This window comes from Boleophthalmus pectinirostris, unplaced genomic scaffold (genome assembly GCF_026225935.1).
Source record: "Boleophthalmus pectinirostris isolate CB_2022bp ecotype Guang Dong unplaced genomic scaffold, ASM2622593v1 HiC_scaffold_5, whole genome shotgun sequence".
NCBI lineage: Eukaryota > Metazoa > Chordata > Actinopteri > Gobiiformes > Gobiidae > Boleophthalmus > Boleophthalmus pectinirostris.
Window position 1 is genome coordinate 13,926,074 of NW_026571404.1, and position 18,358 is coordinate 13,944,431.

The window sequence follows — 18,358 nt, forward strand, 5'->3', positions numbered from 1 at the left end:
AAGAAAGACATATGTGAATTGGTTATTAGGGGTGTAACAATATCCAATTCTCTTGATACGATATTTTCACGATATGCACTTCATGGTACGATATTTCTTGCGTTTTTTTTATTTTTTTATGTAGGCTAACAAAATTGTGAATATGCTACTTTTGTCTCATCATAATCCAAATAATTAAAAGTGCTTAATAACTGTTATTTCAACATGTAGACTGGACTGAAACACCGCAAAGGATCATGGTCTATGTAGTTCCCTCTGTTTTTTTTAGCTATTGCTGCACCATAACAATGAATTCTCGCAAATAAACGTATAAGTCCATAAATTGTGACAGTCCACGATATTATTGTGAGACTTTTCACAATACAATATCACAATATTTCAGTTTCTGTTACATCCATAGTAATTACAGGCCAATAATGTTGATGAGTGTGGCAAGTAATAGTGAATACATAGGCAATTATATTATATTCTACTTGGTATTTTTATTATAGTATATTTTAAAACATGTATTTACTTTAATATGCCTACTGGACTAATTGTTTACCTTGAACAGCGGCTCAAATGTTTCATGTCGGACAAATACAGGTAATACAATGACAACATATTTGTAAAGTAGCAAATGTAAAGCAAACACAGGTTGGTTTACACATAAAAAGAAAAAAAAAAATGGATGGAGATTTTTCACGCTCTATGGTCCAATTTGAACAGAATGCAGAAAAGACTGGCTGGTCAGGAAAGGACAATTGGCCCATTGTCTAGGTCTAAAAACATCACTGAATCACTGATATAAATAATTTGTTTAATTTGCAGATTTTCTATTTAATATTTATAATGAAAATACAGCACAATCAATAGAGAAAACAGCCTCTATCTGAGTGAGACAACACCATAGAATCTCAAAACAACCAAAAATGTTTGCACAATACTGATAGTAAAACATAGTCACAGATTGCACAACTCTTGCCTCGGTGAATAAGTGGTCTACATTCCTTTAATATGAAGAATAGCTCCCATTGCAACCATTTAACCATTCTTTAGCTCTGGTCTGGCTTAGTGGAGCTTAGTGAAGAGACTAACATAAAGTATTGCATATAAGTTGCATAATACAATTCCTGTATATTTTGCAATTGTGTGGCTTTGCAAAGACTGAAAAACAACTAAGTATTGTCATTTCTTTTATATAATTGTTTACATTTTATAAAGCATTATATTTGAAGACAAAATTTAACCATAATAGCATTCAAAGTGTAGTGGATTTTTTGGAAATTCATGTAAATTTGTACTGAAAGCAATTCATTCAGCGCGAAGTGTTGTTTTTATTTTTGGTTGTTTTGTTTTTGCTAAAGAAAATAAACTTTATATGACTTTAAATGCTTTTTAACAGCACATTAAGTCACTTTTTGATTCAATAAGGTCATTGATCTGCAAATATTAACTGTATTTATAAACGTTTCTTTCTGACTACTCTAAAATTCGGTGAATATTATGTACACACCAACATTTTAAAGTAGTCCGAAAATACTAAAATACAACAAATACAAAATACGGAGAATACATTTCAATACATTAGCATTCATAATACATATTCCCTTACAACCGAGTCCTTGTTTTAGCATTATTGAATATAACTTGTCCAGTATACGCGTCCATTCATAATTAGATGCCCAGTGTTTGTTACGGAAAATTCAATCCACAGTTGGTGATGCATATTTTCTGCATTATTGCACCATACATTTACACTGCTGCTGTTTACTGTACAGCTTACAGTGCAAATCTATCTGGAATTTATACCCATAGTTACAGGGCATTCGCTACACATGATTCTGTAAATAATTAAACTCCTGCGCACACCTCTGCACTGTCGGCTAAACGTACATTTCTATGAGCAATCAAGTCCAACAAGTGAAGGTCGTTAGCTTACGCCTTTTAGCAAATAGGTCCTGAGATCGATCTTTGATTCAATAAATAGTATAAAAAAGTCAAGATGTAACCTGTGCATAACTATAGGTTCTTTCAAGATTCACCCTGCTTAAAGTCATACAGAGGTACCTTTGTGGCTTCAGGAAATATTTGTAAAGGGTTGTATATCTGTGTGCATCTTGGGACGGTCCAAGGTGTAGTCCAACCAATGCTCACATTACTAGGCTTCAGATTGGATCACAATATTAGGCCAATAATGTTTAGTACAGACAGGGGCTAAAATTAATATTGTAATGGAGATTTTTGTTTTAATATTGCAAGTTCTTGAGTTTTGTTATTAACAGGTTAACAGGTTCAACATGATAACTCACATTATAGATTCTGAAAACAACCAATAAGAATAAGGCTGCGTTCAGACTGCAGCCTGAAGTGACCCAAATCAAATTTTTTGGCTTCTATGTGACCTGTATCCGATCTTTTAATGACAGTCTGAAAGACACAGATGCGATTTTTTCAAATGTGACCCAGGCCACTTGGATATGTGGTCCTGAAACCGATACATATCTGATCTTTTGACATGCGACTTCAGTGTGAACGGCCAAAGCGCATTCATCCACCTACACGTTATCAACAAACCACAAACGTCACTATTCTGTGCTGAAGTAGGCGAAAATTGTTAATGAACTCCATGTCACTGAAGTGAAGCACATCACCACTCACCACTCTTGGCTACGTCTCCACATCCACACGTTCCTTTCAATGGACGTCGCTGCCGCTGCCCCACAAAACACCACGGTCAAAAACCTCGTCCTTCTCCTTCTCAATCTCCTCCTTAAAACAAGTAAGTTGTTCATGTTCTGGCTCCGGTACGAGAGTAACTTTAAAATCGCCAGGTGCTCAATGCTCGCGTCCATGTTTGGACAACTTCCGTAAACACAGAGCACGCTCGCTGCGGTTGACGTCGTCGTGTCCTCCAGTGCACATGCGGGACACTTTCGGGCTATTTAACGTTCACACAGGGGATCGCATACAAGTCACATTTAATTGGAAATGTGAACGACCTCGCAAAAACATCAGATTTCACAAAAAAATCGGAATTGAGCGTTAAGCCCTGCAGTCTGAACGTAACCTAAGATGATTGTATGAGTCCAAATATCTATACTGAGGATATCAAGATTGTTTGGTTAAGAGATAATTATGATCATTCATGTCATAATCTAATCAAAAGAACCAAAACAAAATAATGAATCGATAATTATCAAAAATAAGCCAATTAATTCAAATCTAAAATTGTAAGCCAATATGTACATGCAAAGTGTTTTTTAACCGCCTGTTTCAGTTTCACTTTAACTTGTCATTCACAAGTTTGATTTCACAAAGCTGGTTAATTACTACAGAAATATTAATCAGCCAATGTGAATGGGAAAAAAAAGGGTTTCACTTCTGTTTGAACTTTGTATCAGTAATTGTAATAATGAATTGTAATAATGAATTAATGATGTTTCTTCTAACAATAATCAAAAAAACTAAATTTTGAAGTGATATCCCTAACCTTTACACTATCTAATATTGTTCTAGAGTACTTTAAAAATTATATTAACTTAGAGGCTATTCTTGTTTTCAGTTCACAACATTGTACTGTCTTTGGTATGACTGGTTAAATATAGCAGGAAAATGTACATTGTCACAAAAAATGCATGTAGTACTTAAAGATAATAACTTGATTATGTGTGTCTGTTCCACCTTGTGATGTCATGTGGTAATAAAGTGCCCCAGTGTAATTTTAAACTCCATACACCTTCACTAGAATAATTTGGATAATTTCAGACCTGGAATTGTCAATCTCTACTAAACAAATGGTAAACATCACAAGGTGGAACAGAGAATTTTGACGTTTGGGGATGTAGACAAACTAATAATAAAAAGTTACTTAAACATATGTGAATTAAACAAAACGCAACTCCAGGTTTTTGAAGAGGTAACAGTGTTATAACATGGCTTAAAGCTCATAAGAGTCCTTTAAGTAATCATCTGTTTGTCATATGTCTATTTGGAGAGGGCCACTTTCTACCACAACTTAAAGAAATTTTAACTCAACTATTAAACAAAGTATGCTTTCAGTACAAGGCTCTCATAATATTTTATAATAGGCACCTTTGCTGAAATTTGCGACAGCTTGAAAGGCAAATTCCATTTTTATTCACACGCTGCATAATAAGCCCTACTGTGAGAGTTAAAGACAGAAGAGCAGCGAAAGAAAGAATAAAGGAGGACTATACAGAGACTGGTATTGTGGACATAAGCTCCAGCTACAGTCTGTTGCCAGTGAATGGGTTTAATGCAGAGCTCTGAGTCTCTGGCAGCTCCACTTTGCAGACAGGGCCCAGGTCCACCCCCTTGTTTTTATCTGTCCATGTCCTCACGATGAAGGCTGCAGATTGGCACAAGAACAGGCCATGGTTAGGAATGACAAAGCGCGGAGTACACTACAGAGGTACAGAGGGACTGGACAAAAGGCAGCGGATACAAGCAGGAATTACAGCTTGTTCCCACTGGAGTCAGGCTCACAAATGAAGAGTTTGTGGAGAATACAATGCAGACAAAGATGCAACATGTTTTTACAGACTCTCCCAATCATCACGGTAAATTGCACCAGATTTGAAAATGCAAAGAGGTATGTAAGAGCTGTTTTAATCTGGCCCTCGATTTTTTCCATTCATTTAAGCAAAATTTGTCTTGCTCTAGTAAAGCTGTATTTTATCAGCACTATTTTGAGGTCTGCGTTTAATACATGATTCTCCGAAAAAGTGAGCATCAAACCGCCATGTTTGATTTCCCAGTGGGACACATCTACTGTCAAAGGCAAAAGCGCCATCAAAGCAAAATCCCGTTTGTTAAGCAAGAGGTGCAGAAGACAAGCTGAGCTCGCACTTTCATTTTTGACTGGCTTTACAGGAACATCACGTCTTGGTCGCTTTGGAGTGGACGGTGTTTCTTGGTGAACGGCTGGTGCCTTTCACTTTGACGTTGACTTTTTAAATCCGTAACCAAGTTTGAGCGAGGGATTGGGATTTTGCTTTGACGGTGCTCCACGTACAAAAATATTCGCTGCAAACTCGGGATGATTTCTTAGGTTACCTTTTTTGTCCTTCCTGTGTATCAATACTGCCCATCCCCTTCGCCTTTCACTATTTTTCAATTCCATTGGGAAGGGAAACAGTTTGAACAGAGGTTTGCAGTCACACAGATCTGATTCCCTTTTGCAGTTATGGAGTTCGCAAACTTCCGAAGCCCATTTTCCGCTGTTAGGACATCCAACAACCATCCAATTACGATGTCCAAATCCTATAACTATAATATGACAATATCAGAACCAGAAACAAAAGTGATATGCTTCAAAAGACTTGAAAAGATCGGCTTTTACAATAGACACATTCCACTGGAAAATCTAACATGGAGGTTTGATGCTCACTTTTTCAGAGGATCCTTCCCAGTATGCATTGCGCGATGCCTGGAAGTCCGAAATTCGGGATGCATGTATTGTCAAGTGTTTCACTGCCTAATAATCAGGTGCAATGTTAGCATGTTGATTGTTGTAAACTTTAGGGTGAAAAGTGCTTTTAAATTCATCATGGTGAATAATTAGGATGATCCAAATGCATCAGTTAAGTGAGGAATAACTTTGGAATCAACAAGTTTTTAGTTGTTTTTTTTTACATTTTTGCGACAGTAAAATTAGGCACAGTGCCTTTAATTTAGATTTAATTTAGATTTTGCATAGTTGTTCCATTCTGTTGAAAATATATTTAAGTTATAAAATCTACATTAAACATTGTCTTTTTCATTCCATTTTACGTTGCAAAGTGATGGAAATGGAGGAAAGCCACATTTTACAATATAATCACATTTTCTTTTGGAAGCTACAAAAAAATTGCATATTGAATATATTGAAAATTCCAAAATATGCAAAAAGAGTGATAAAAAAGTAAATTGAACAAAACTCTGCAGTGAAATCTTCCAAAATAGGGTACTGAAAGATATTTCTGAAATTTCTTGTTTCATTTGATTATGCATTCGCTTTTTTGGCATTTCAGCACATCTCCGTGGGTTGCAAAAATCGAATTTGATTATGGTCATCTGGGGAATAAAAAAAAACTAAAGGGACATTAACTTTTGCTAATATCACCCACCCCATGAAATAAAATGATTAGTGCCGTCTTAGGAATAGCGTGCTCCAGCAGCACTTTCACAACCTTTTTAGTGAATTACACTGTTTTGTGTTAGAGTCAACAATGCATTCAATCCTGCAGCACCTACAGCAGCTAAATGCCATGGCTTGCATTGTTTATGCTTTTAGTCATTTTTCCACAGTACAATTATGGTCTTTCAGTAGTCAACCTTTATATTGAATAAGAATTTGGTCTAATTGGCACTTTACAGTCACATCATGCTGGGGGTGTCCTACATGTATATCTAAAGATGGAATGTTTAGAAGTTACTAAGGAAGTAACAATATCACGATACGATATTATCACAATATGGATCAAACGATACAATATTTATTGCAATGTTTTGAAGAGGCTAATATTATTGTAGATGGTGATTGCTTTGAAAATACCTTGATAAGATTTTGGTGTGAATTATTACTGTCATATCGTATTTTTCGGACTATAAATTGTACTTTATTTCATGGTTTGGGTGGTTCTGTAACTTATACTCCGGTGCGACATATATATTAAAATTTTCACACTGACAGCCTTGAGGGGGCGCTCTAGGCTTGTGTGCCAGTATCTCCTACTCCTACCACTCCTGTACCATTGTCACTCCAAAACCATCCTGTTAGGATTCAGAAAGGCCGGAATAATTACCTCCGCCAAGGAGGTTATGTTTTTGCCGGCGTTTGTCTGTTTGTTTGTTTGTTTGTTTGTCAGCAACATAACTCAAAACGTTATGGACCGATTTTGATGAAATTTTCAGGATTTGTTGGAAATGTGAAAAGGAAGAACTGATTTCATTTTGGGGGTGATCCGGAAGAAATCCTGGATTCTGGATCACTTTGAAATTTTAGTTAACATTGTGGTAAATGGGGCCAAAAATTTTGTTTCTCAATATCTCGGTTAATTATTGACCAGACCCCATGAAATTTGACTCAGGGATGGACAATGGGATCCTCTTTCATATTCCAAAGGCTGATCCGGATCTGATCCAGAAGACTGATTTTATCGCAATTTCTATAAAAAATGGGGGTAGTCCTTGGCGGAGGTCTGCGCTCTCTGACTGCTTTTCTAGTTCTAACTGGAACTGATGCTGAGTCCGACGACAGCTGCACAGAAGAGGAAGCAGCGCTGCGTTTTCTTCCGGAGGTCGCAAAGTTGCTCAGAAGTGACACATAGGATGAAGAATTCAATGGATTTTGTGATGTGGAGTGAGATGGAGAGTTTGGTAAACTTGTTCTGTTCTGTTGTTTATGTTATAGTTATCTGAAGAACTGTTCATATGTGACATTAACAGTCTGTTGTTCTCTGTTCTATTATTATTACTATAACTTGCCTTTCAAGATGAAATGTCAGTTCCTGTGATTTTAGAAAATAAATTTCCCCCAAAAAGTGCGACTTATAGTCCGTTGCAACTAATATATGATTTTTTCTTCTTCATTACAAATTTTTTGGCTGGTGCGACTTATATCCCGAAAAATACGGTAATCTAAAGAATTCAAGTTAAAAACATATATAAACTGTTGCTTCTATAAAACCATGCATTTAAGCAAAGAAACTTGTAATTCGATATATTGTGACAGCCCATGGTATTACTGTGAGACTTTTGACAATACAATATTTTGGTTATTGTTACATGCCTAGAAGTCACTATAGTGAAACAATGAACACATTAGCAAACACTGTCAAAAAGATTGTCTGAAAACAAAGAAAAAACACAAAATGGATTTTTAAAAACACCTTTTCAGGAGCTTGTGACTAATTGAGCATTCCTGATCCTGTTTAGGTTTTAACAAAAATTGTGAGTGTGAGTAAGACTCGTGGTTAATGTGTGAAAGACGTTTTAAAGTGCACACAACATCTCTCCTGTTGTAGTTCCAAACAAGTCAAGTCTTTCTGGTCATATTGTGTTAAAATTAAGCACAGATTAAAGTCTAACAAGACTCGGACAGAGCAGAGCCTACAGTTAGCAGCACACGGCCAAGGAATATTGATGGCATCAGCTGTAAAGTATCACTATTTACTTGTTTAATCTGAACCAGACGCTTTATCTTGCCATAGACACCAGACAAATTACACACACAAGATAAGAAGTTTAAATATGTATTAAATAACATCATTATCTTAGACTCATTCTTCCTCCCTGTGTCCAAAATATGATGAACCAGCATTGTATGAAACGGCACTCGGAGAGGAGGGAGAGCTGGACCTCCCGCTCTTTATTACAATAATGAATTATAATTACTGTTGTGACTATTACCCCATAAAGGCCTGTCTAAACAGTGAATCCTCCATCTCGTGATTTATAACCTTCGGCTACAAGCATTTATCATGGTGCCTTATAATACACAGCATCAGCACATGAAAATACAGAGAGTTTAGACTGGACTAACTCCAGCTCATATGTTGCTAACTACAAGTGCTTTAAATGAGCACCTGTTTACTTTATTATTGTTTTTAGCAGGAAATGTTTAAATATTTCCCATAGATGAAAGCTACAATACATTTAAGTAAGCTCTTAATAACAACAGCGCAGCTACAAGAGTTTGAGAGTTGTAAAATTAAAAAAAAAAAGTATTTAATATGTCACTATGATGTACAGCAGACATAAAGCAAAAGGGGGCCTATAGCTGGAATAAAAATATGTTGTTGGGGGAATGGAGAATCAACATAAAATAATCCTATGTAGACCACAGTAACACCACAATCACACAGTTGCACACACATGCATAGTTAATGGTTTTATTCATGGATTTCAGCCTCCAGTTATATGCAACATTTTGAAGACTTGTTCCCACTCACAAAATATAATGTTTAGCTTAAATTGGTAATCGCTATGGCAGCATTCCTAATTTTTCATCATACTGAAACCCGTGAATAGGTGAGACAGTTGGGACCTGTTGGGTTTGTCTCCGACTGTTGAATTCTTCGTTGCATCAGTGTATGTTTCCCAATAGGGCTGCAGAAAATGCCCCAAAAATATTGATATACTGCAACATTGATACTTTGCATTGACATCTCACTGGTAGTGGTCTACATATATGTCTATTAGGGGTGTACAAAAATACTGATTATATACTGATTATATAGTATCGATATCGTGGGCTTCTGTATCAATATATCACCAAGAGTATATATATATTTTTTACATATTTTGCTAAATTATTTTATTACAGCACTACAGTTTTATTGCTTGTTTAGTGGAAGGAAACTCATTTATGCAACATATTTGACATATTCACAGTTTTGATGATTAAAATGGGCGTGTTTCATATGAACATTGCACAAGAAGTGGTTTAAAAAAAACTTTTAGTATCACAGCCATGATTTAGCCTTTACCATATGAACCATATCAAACTGTTTTAAAATATTTCGAATCGAAAGCTCACTGTATCGAGATATGTATCACATAGTGGCCTATGTATCGAGGTATGTATCGTATCTGCAACTTCTTAATGATATCCAGCCCTAATGTCTATGGTGGAAAGCTTCTGCAGTTCCCATGGTGGCACAATGCATACATTACTAAACTGGTTAAATTTTAAGTTTTAAGATAGTCTGACAACTCAATAAAAAACACTAAATGGATTTAAACAACACAATTTTTGGAGCCTGTGATGGTTGATGGACATGTTTAGGTGTTTGAAGATCAACAAAAAAAGGTGAGAGTGACTAAATGAACAGATGGCTCTGATTTTGTTTTTAACAGCACAAATCAGTAGTCTGATTCATCAACCGGTCTCGCAGCATTTGAATTAGTTCGCTCAACGGTAGGCGGGTACTTTTTTCATTTAACCAATAGCTGCTATTTGGTCGTGACGTATGTAATGCGCCGCTAATGGGGCTAACTGGTATATTAAGTTATTCCCAAATCCCTTTGGAAGAAGGGCAATAACATCTTTCCCCTTGATAAAATTCACCAAACATTTTCTTTATTCCGGCTTTAAATCCTCAATCTCGGGAATCGTTGCCAACACAGAATGTATGACTCTTTGCTGACTGGCTGGTGCCCGAACTTGCACTTCTGGGGTTTTTGCAAACTGGCTAACGTATTCTGATTCCTGACCTAGTCGCTGGAAAGAAATTAAATTGAGCGAAACACTAGGTGGCGCCAGCCTGGTAATAAATCAGAGCTTCATGGTCAGATTGGATTCAAATCAAACTCAAATTAAAGTCTAAGTTGAGTAGCAGAGCCTGGATGTGTCCTGTATCGTTTCCTGATGTCCTGTTTACCACTGGGATATGATTTGGGATATGCATTGGGAAAGGTTTCTATTCTCTTAGAGTTTATTTACACAGCACTATTACGTATAAATACACATAATAAAGACCAAAACCATACATCTGTTTTGAAAGCAAACCTTGATTGCATTCAGCGCGTTCCCACCTACCTCCATGAGTCAATACAAAACTGCAATCTTCAAGCTGTATAGAATAAATTACCATTCAAAAGTCTGTTAATTGTGACAAATGATCGCATGAGGGCTATAGCATTTTCTATTGTGATGTAAATGATGTATTATATTGTAAGTGTTTGACAAGCCTTCACTGGTGATTTTGACTGTTTGATTTGCTTGGTGTCAGATGTCCTTTTATTGCACTTCACTTGAAAACGTCGGCTTGTCTAAATAACATGGCCTTTCCTTATTACCGCACTGTTAGGCTGAGAGCTGCCTCATAATCCTCAGAGCTATTTAACAGATGGCTCAAAATTGTGTTATAGCAATAAAGCCGAAGGTGCGTGTGTTTTTTTTGACTACTAATTTTCCAAGATGTTAAAGTCATTTACAGTTAATATACAGTGACACATGCTCATGTAATTATATCAATATTGTGTTATGAAGAACGGCAGTGATGAGGAGAATCCCAGTAGGCAGAAGAATTACAGTACAGGAATAGTTGACACAATTGCAGAGCTGAAAAGTATGCATACATGTATTTTAGCTATGATCTAATGGCAAAAAAAAATATCAACTTATCAAAATAATGTATGTAAAAAATCTTAAAAATATGTGAAGTATATGATAAACCTACTAATGGTCTACATTTGTTCATAGCACACTATAACCATTTTATAATGAGATGCACTTAAACCTGTCACAAAAGCAGATTTTGAAGCAAAATATATATCTAAATATTGCAAAAAATTATAATGAAATGATTTTGTTCCATTGGCACAATAACAATAATGCAGAACACTCCCTGTAAACCATTTTTAAATAAACTGTATCATTAAAAGGCCTGAACTACAACAAATAAACAGCAGAATGAACCAATAATTAACCATAGAAGTTATTTATTCTACCTCTACAGCTTTTCTTACATAAAAATGGCAAAAATCTCTCCACTTTTGGAAAGAAATTATACACACGAAAAATATTAAGCACAGAAATAACTCATTGGAGCTTTCAAATACTGAACAATAAGTCGATATTGTATTTGTCACGACAGGTCTTGTCACTTTTGTTTAAAAATACAATAAAGATGAATTCACACATCTTCCCTGATGTTGATTTGGTTCAGACCGGTTTCTTGGCCTGGTTTAGTCCTGGTTTAGTCCTGGTTTAGGTCTGGGATTCGTCCTAGTTTGAGCCAAACTTTAATGTGGTGCTAATGTCAATCAATCAATCTTCAAAAAAAAAAAAAAAAAAAAAAGCAACACAAAGAGCTTTACAGTGATTAAAAACAATCCGACATTTCCTTCCATCTCCCCCACCCCAAAAAGCTCTGCTACACAGTTGGGTCTTGAGATTACTATCTGTGACATAATTATCTTTATTTACTACTAACTATCTGGAATCTGACATAATTACCTTTTTTTTTTTTTTTTTTTTTTTAAACTAACCATCTTGAATCTGGAAACTTATACTAACTGTCTGGAATCTGGGACACTAACTATCTGAAACCAGTAAATAAAGAAAGAAAAGAACCCCCTCTGCAACATCAGCACTTACAACAAAAACACAGTACAGACATAATCGCCAAGACTAGCAACTGGGGAGGAGAGGGAACTGGAGTTGACCCTAAAATATAGACAGATCCTGCAGCCAGGGGGCGCTGGATACAACAAACCCGCCCGCCAATTCTGGGTGGGGCAAAACTTAACCATCTAAGTGTGAAACTACTTCTATTGTTTTATAGTTACAGTGGTCCAAACTTATTCCTCACTTTCCTTTTATTTTCATTCATTTATTTATTTATTTTCTTTAAATTTTGAAAGGAAGCAAGCAAAAACAAAAAAAGGAAAAAAAACTACACAAAAGCCTTCCCACACCCACCCGTCTCTCCACACTCATTCCTCCCTTTTCTAATGCGTTTTCACCACCCTAATTATTCACAGAGATGAGTTTATAAGCAATTTTCAAAAGCTTCTGAAGCCACCGCAGGGTCCTAAGTATCCGTAATAGCAACATAATAAACTACGCTGTCCTAATAACAGTGACCACACAATTATAGCATACTATCCATGCCATCAATTTCAAAGTTTTAATATCCGGATGTCCATTTGGCGAGAGTGTGTCAAGGACATGTCCCCAGCTTTGATTTGCAAATGATCCTTGTGATAAATCCCCTGATCTAAAGCCATCAGCAACAAAAGGGCACCACAAAAGGTAAATTAACCTTGTAAGGCAATCTGGACCTGCATGTTTATAGTATAGAGCCGCTCATCAAATTAGGTTTTATTTCCACTATTACGGCTAACTACGCGGGCTGTAATAAATTGTGTGTCACTGTGAAATAATTATCTCTGTGTGCATGTTTCACTGCAGTAAAAAAGCAAGTGCAGTTTATCAATAAAGCAGCAAGATGTTTATGTAATCCTTTATACCTAAGCTAATTGAGTTAATGCATGTGAGTCCCCTGTTGCCATGCACGCGGCTGGATAGTGGAGCTAGCGTTGGGTTAATATGCACGGCTCATCTGATCACAGCTTATGTACAGTGTTAGTGAATGCATTACTCAGAGCTTCCCAGTGGACATTCACACAGGCAGTGCACTGTTTAATATTTATGGTGCCGCATTACTTATCATTATAAATATTTATTGTGATTTACTCTTTTGTCTGGGTCCTTTTTCTGTCTTCACACCCAGGAGAAGCAGCTCGTATCGCGGCCATCGCTCTGGTTGACTCTCATGGGCCCCACTGAATTTGCCGTCTGTTTATTTCTTATTTATTTTATGTCCTTGGGTATTGTTTTTCGCACTTTCTCTGTTTTACCGTTAGATTGCTAATAGTTTTCGACTGTTCACATGGATTTGCTGCTTATTTCCGTTTGTGCCTCAGTGCCCACACTTACCGGACACTGTGGATCTCTTTGGATTATTGTGCGCTGGAATAAAGATCTGCTAAGATAGGAAACCGTTGTATTATTTAAACTACCTTGGTGTTCTGGGTTGATTTCAAGGTGTTCCACACTTCCACACATAATACTATTAAACCAGGGCTGAACCAGAACTCAAAACAAGACCACGAGACATTCCAGACACACGCAAGCCAAATAAAAACAAAAACACATCTTGTTGAATCTAAAGATATTTGGTGAATGATACAAAACTAACGTCTACTATACAATAATCCTTGCTACAGTTGACTGATCTACTTGTGCTAGTCCCAAACTGTTCAGAATGCACCAAACGTCATTTAAAAAATCTTATTCCATATTCCACATAAAAAGATAAGTATACATAACGAATAACTTTTGGATGGGCCTTTGATTTGGGAAATAAAATAGTAGCATTTAATCATAATCAAGAAAAAAGTCTGGTCTCACAGATGGTATGTGCTCAATCCAATTGTAACATTGCACATTGTAAAATGTGTATTTTGGTGAAAACTCTACTCATACCCTCCCTCAAAAAAACACCTCTAGCACAATAGTTACCAACATCCTCTTTCTCAGGTACACTCTATGTTTTGTCTCTCACTTCTTTTTGTTTGTTTATTAAGGACATCACAATCACACTTGGCAAGCCAGAAGTGTAAGTGCTGCTAGGGGTGTGCAAAAATATTGAAATATCGATATATTGTATTGTTTAATGTGATGATACAGTATCAATATCATGGGCTGCTGTATCGATACATTGCCAAGAGTATTTTTTTGGTTTATTTTACTAAATTATTTTGTAACAGCACTACAGTTTTGTTGCTTTTTTAGAGGAAGGAAACTCGTTTACGTGACACATTTGACATTTTCACAGTTTTGATGATTACAATGTGCATGTTTCATATTAACTTCGCACAATAAGTGGTTTAAACAATGACTTTTAGTCATGATTTAGCCTTTATTTTTACTGAACCGTATCGAATCGATTTGAAATATACGGTACTGAATCAAAAGTGCACTATATCGAGATATGTATGGTATCTGCAACTTCTTAATGATACCCAGCCCTAAGTGCTGGTTTTCAACACTTTGATGCCCAAAAACATTCTTAAGGATCAAAAAAACACACATATATATTATACAGTTCACCTTTTATTAAAGTCTAAACCCATTCTAACTACCCTCAGCTAAGTGCTCGTACCCCTGATTGAGAAACACAGCTTTAGTATACAAATCTCCAGTCTAGACAGTGGACACATATCTTTTTATTAGTGTCCCATTCAGTTGAACAGCAGCCCTCGGGATTGTGCCGCGGGCCGCTCAGTTCGGCAAAGGGCCAACAGCACACAGACTTATGGGGAATTAGACCGGCCCACAATCTCCATTTCATGAGCACCCAGTCCATAAACACTATTGATTTTCACACTGTGCGTTTGCCCCTTATATCCACTGAACTGTGTGTGGTCGGCCGCAGCCAATGCCAGTAATGAATAATAATGCAAAAAGAGGGTCAAAGCCATTTCCCCTCAATCAGGTTAAAGAACTGGTCTCCTCTGAGGACAGACAGTGAGAGCTGAGGTACAGTCTACAGAGAAAAGGCAAAGAACAATTCAGCTGAATCAAATACAGGCAGGGTAAAGCAGTTTTCTATTAATACAGCAGGTATGCTGGATGCTTTCTATGGAACCATACTGATATTTAGGGCAAGATTTTACACCAAATCAAATGAAACTTCACTCATAAAGCCTGGCATGTAACCCAAAGCACTTTACAAAGACAATTAAACCCCCAAAAATCTATCTAGTCAATCTGCTCAATCTACTGTCTATCTTTACGTGTCCTTAGATTTACCCCCCCAAAATATAGGCAGACTTTGAAATCAGATTTTCCTTTGCACATAGCTTACAACTTATAGACAGAGAAAATGAGATACTGGGACCCAAAACTACAGAGCTTCAACTTCACAGAGAGTCCAGCCATTTGTCTGTACTCTGAAGGGTTCAAAAACAGATTTATTTTGAATTGTGGGTCATTTTGGTCAGACATTTTAGGAAAAACACCCTTCATCATATGGGTTAAGTTTAGAAATCCAGACGTTCACTATTTTTGTAATGGCAAGTCTATTGCATAAACCAAATTAATGCAAACGGTGAATAAAAAAATTACATTTACTATCACTTTTCCACACTGGGCGCTCAAACACCTTACATCAAAGACACCTCCACTCATTCACACACACATTCAATCACCAGTATCTGCAGTGTTCAAAAACACAGAATCAGTGGTGCTGCCCAATGTGTTTAAATATTCTCCAAAACCAGCACAGCAAGTTAGAAACTAAAAACTGGACATTCAAAACTGCCAAATATGTAATCAAAATTACCAATCCACAGTACATCACCTGTTAGAGACTACAGTAATCATTCAGATGCATTGTGCCCTGAAGTACATTCTCTTTAGGACTATTTTAAACAATATTTTATTAAACTGAACCAGTACCATGTTTCTGTGTACTCACCAGTATCCGGACCAGTGAGGTTCCGACAGGCGTGTTCTCAGGGAGGCTGATGTTGTACAGAGGGCTGCTGAAGATGGGCCTGTTGTCATTCTCATTGATCAGATCAATGAAAACTCGAGCGAAACCCACATGGTCTGACAACGACTCATTGGCAAATAGCTGTGAAAGGGTTAAAATCACAAAAACATATGAATACAACGCTATTATTAAGAAAAAAAGACATTGCAACTCACAATTTATAGATACACAATAGCTTATTGATTAGATTGCCAGTGAACTCAATTGTCACAGATATTGCAAATTTAAACATTTTTCAACCTTCACTATAAAGTTTTTATTATATTGCTCCATCATGAAGGGAGGAGCTAGCGACACTGAAGTTAAAAGCTTTTTGTTTACAAATCAATAGGCTCTATTTATGCTTATGTCACAAACCAGGAAGACGTTTGGAAAGATGTGATTATAAATTCCAGTGTAGTTTTCGACACTGGGCTCGCCGACCAACTGTGATAAAACCCACTGAAGTAAACGTGATCAGCGGTAAAATGAAGACTGCGTACGTATGTTCTGTTTGGAATCATCTTGAATTTGGCGCCCTCGTCTCTTCTAATCGCATGTACCCAGCGCACTCGGAGTTGTGTGTCAGAGGGAAATGATGAAAACTGAGGTATGGTTGTAATTGCTGATTAGCCGAACATAACGCAACGCTACAGTGACATGGAGATGAAGAAAACTGGGCCATTTTCTCATTTTTCCAAGAACAGAGCCCGCTGGAAGTTGTAATCGCTTCTTTCCAAACATCTTCCTGGTTTGTGACGTAAGCGTGAATAGAGCCCACTGACCTACAGACAAAACAAAAAAGTGTGTTAGTGTCAGTGCAGCTCGCTTCTTCCTTCAGACAGATATAAGGCAGTCCAACCAAAAAACCTGACCAGAACTAAAGGAGCCACTTGAATGAGCGCTGAAATGTCTTCACTCTAAAACTTGCATTGACTTGACAGAATTGAATTTTCTTCTGCTATTGCTATAAAAGAATACCCTCCAAATTTTAGTGCCAAAAGATCTTAATCATGACTTCAGTCTAAAGATTTTCTTGTAAGCATCTGTTGATTATTATGTCTCTCATCTCTGTTGGTCTGTACATGGGCTGGATTATAAGATCCATTGGGTATATATTAGATGCGTATTTGACACGACAGCCTTTTCCATAGTTGGGTGAATATATACAATGTCTATATGTATTCAAATACTCTTCAATTATTATTTTTTCTGCTATGATTAATATTTCATTTATTATTATTGTTGTTGTTATCATTATTATTATACTGTATGTTGATTGCCTTTGCTTTTTGAATTATGTTATTTTGGGTACACTCTTTTACGACCTGTCACCCTTGGGTACATGCCACTCCCTATTCTACCTGAGCTCTTATTCTGTTTTCCTGATGAAGGCCTAGTGCCGACATGTTGCACGGTTTGTCCTAATAAATCTCACATTTTGCAAGTAAGACAGTGTGCGGGATTTTTCTCTATGTTCTTTTGCTATTGCTGCCTTTACTTTAAAATGTCAACATTCCTAAATATCTACACCTGATATGTTTATCATGTTTAACTGTATTCTATATACATTTGTTTTATGAAATATGTTTTTTATTCATATTTTGTCTTCATATATAGTGGTCAGTTGTCACTCATTTTGTATGTTAATCCATTATAAAGTGGGTTTTAACTTTTGAACATGGTAAATAAAGGTACCGTATTTTTCGGACTATAGGTCACACTTTTTTCATGATTTGGCTGCGAGATCGCGCTCTAAGCTTGTGTGTCAGTATCTGCTACTCCTTTTACTTCTGTACCACGGTCACTTCGCTCTACTGCGCATGTCTCCTGCAGAAAGAGCTGCTGTCCTGCTGCAAGTAGTGAAATATTCAGCTGAAAACGATAATCGAGGAGCAGAACGAAAGGGAAAGGTTTGGAGTGAGTGAGAAACTTGTGAGGGACTGGCAGAAAGTGGGGATGGAGAGCAAAACTTCACGGTAACCGGGCGGGTGCCATGCAACTTTCTTGGAAGTCATTGGATGGATCGATAAAGCCTGGACTTCAGTGACAACTGAAACCATCCTGTCGGGTTTCAGAAAGGCCAGAAAAATTCTACCTACAACTGATGCTGAGTCCCACGACAGCTACACAGAAGAGGAAAGTGACGCTTCGTTTACCTCTGGAGGTCATGGAGTTGCTCAGAGGTGACACATAGGATGAAAAATTCTATGGATTTAGTGATTTGGAGTGCATTTTTTGGCTGGTGCAACTTATACTCCGGAGCAACTTATAGTCCGAAAAATACGGTAATTTATATCTTGGTTGTAGTTTTTAATAATGCA

General features: G+C 36.8%; 1 protein-coding gene across 1 annotated transcript in view; it reads right to left on the minus strand.

Annotated features, from left to right (window-relative positions):
• cdh23 (cadherin-related 23) overlaps window positions 1-18,358 on the minus strand; it is a 328,046-nt gene that overhangs the window by 129,722 nt on the left and 179,966 nt on the right. The window contains exon 14 of the mRNA XM_055162881.1: window positions 15,978-16,136. Within this exon, the coding sequence (XP_055018856.1) occupies window positions 15,978-16,136 (159 nt within the window). The remainder of the gene's footprint in view (window positions 1-15,977; window positions 16,137-18,358) is intronic.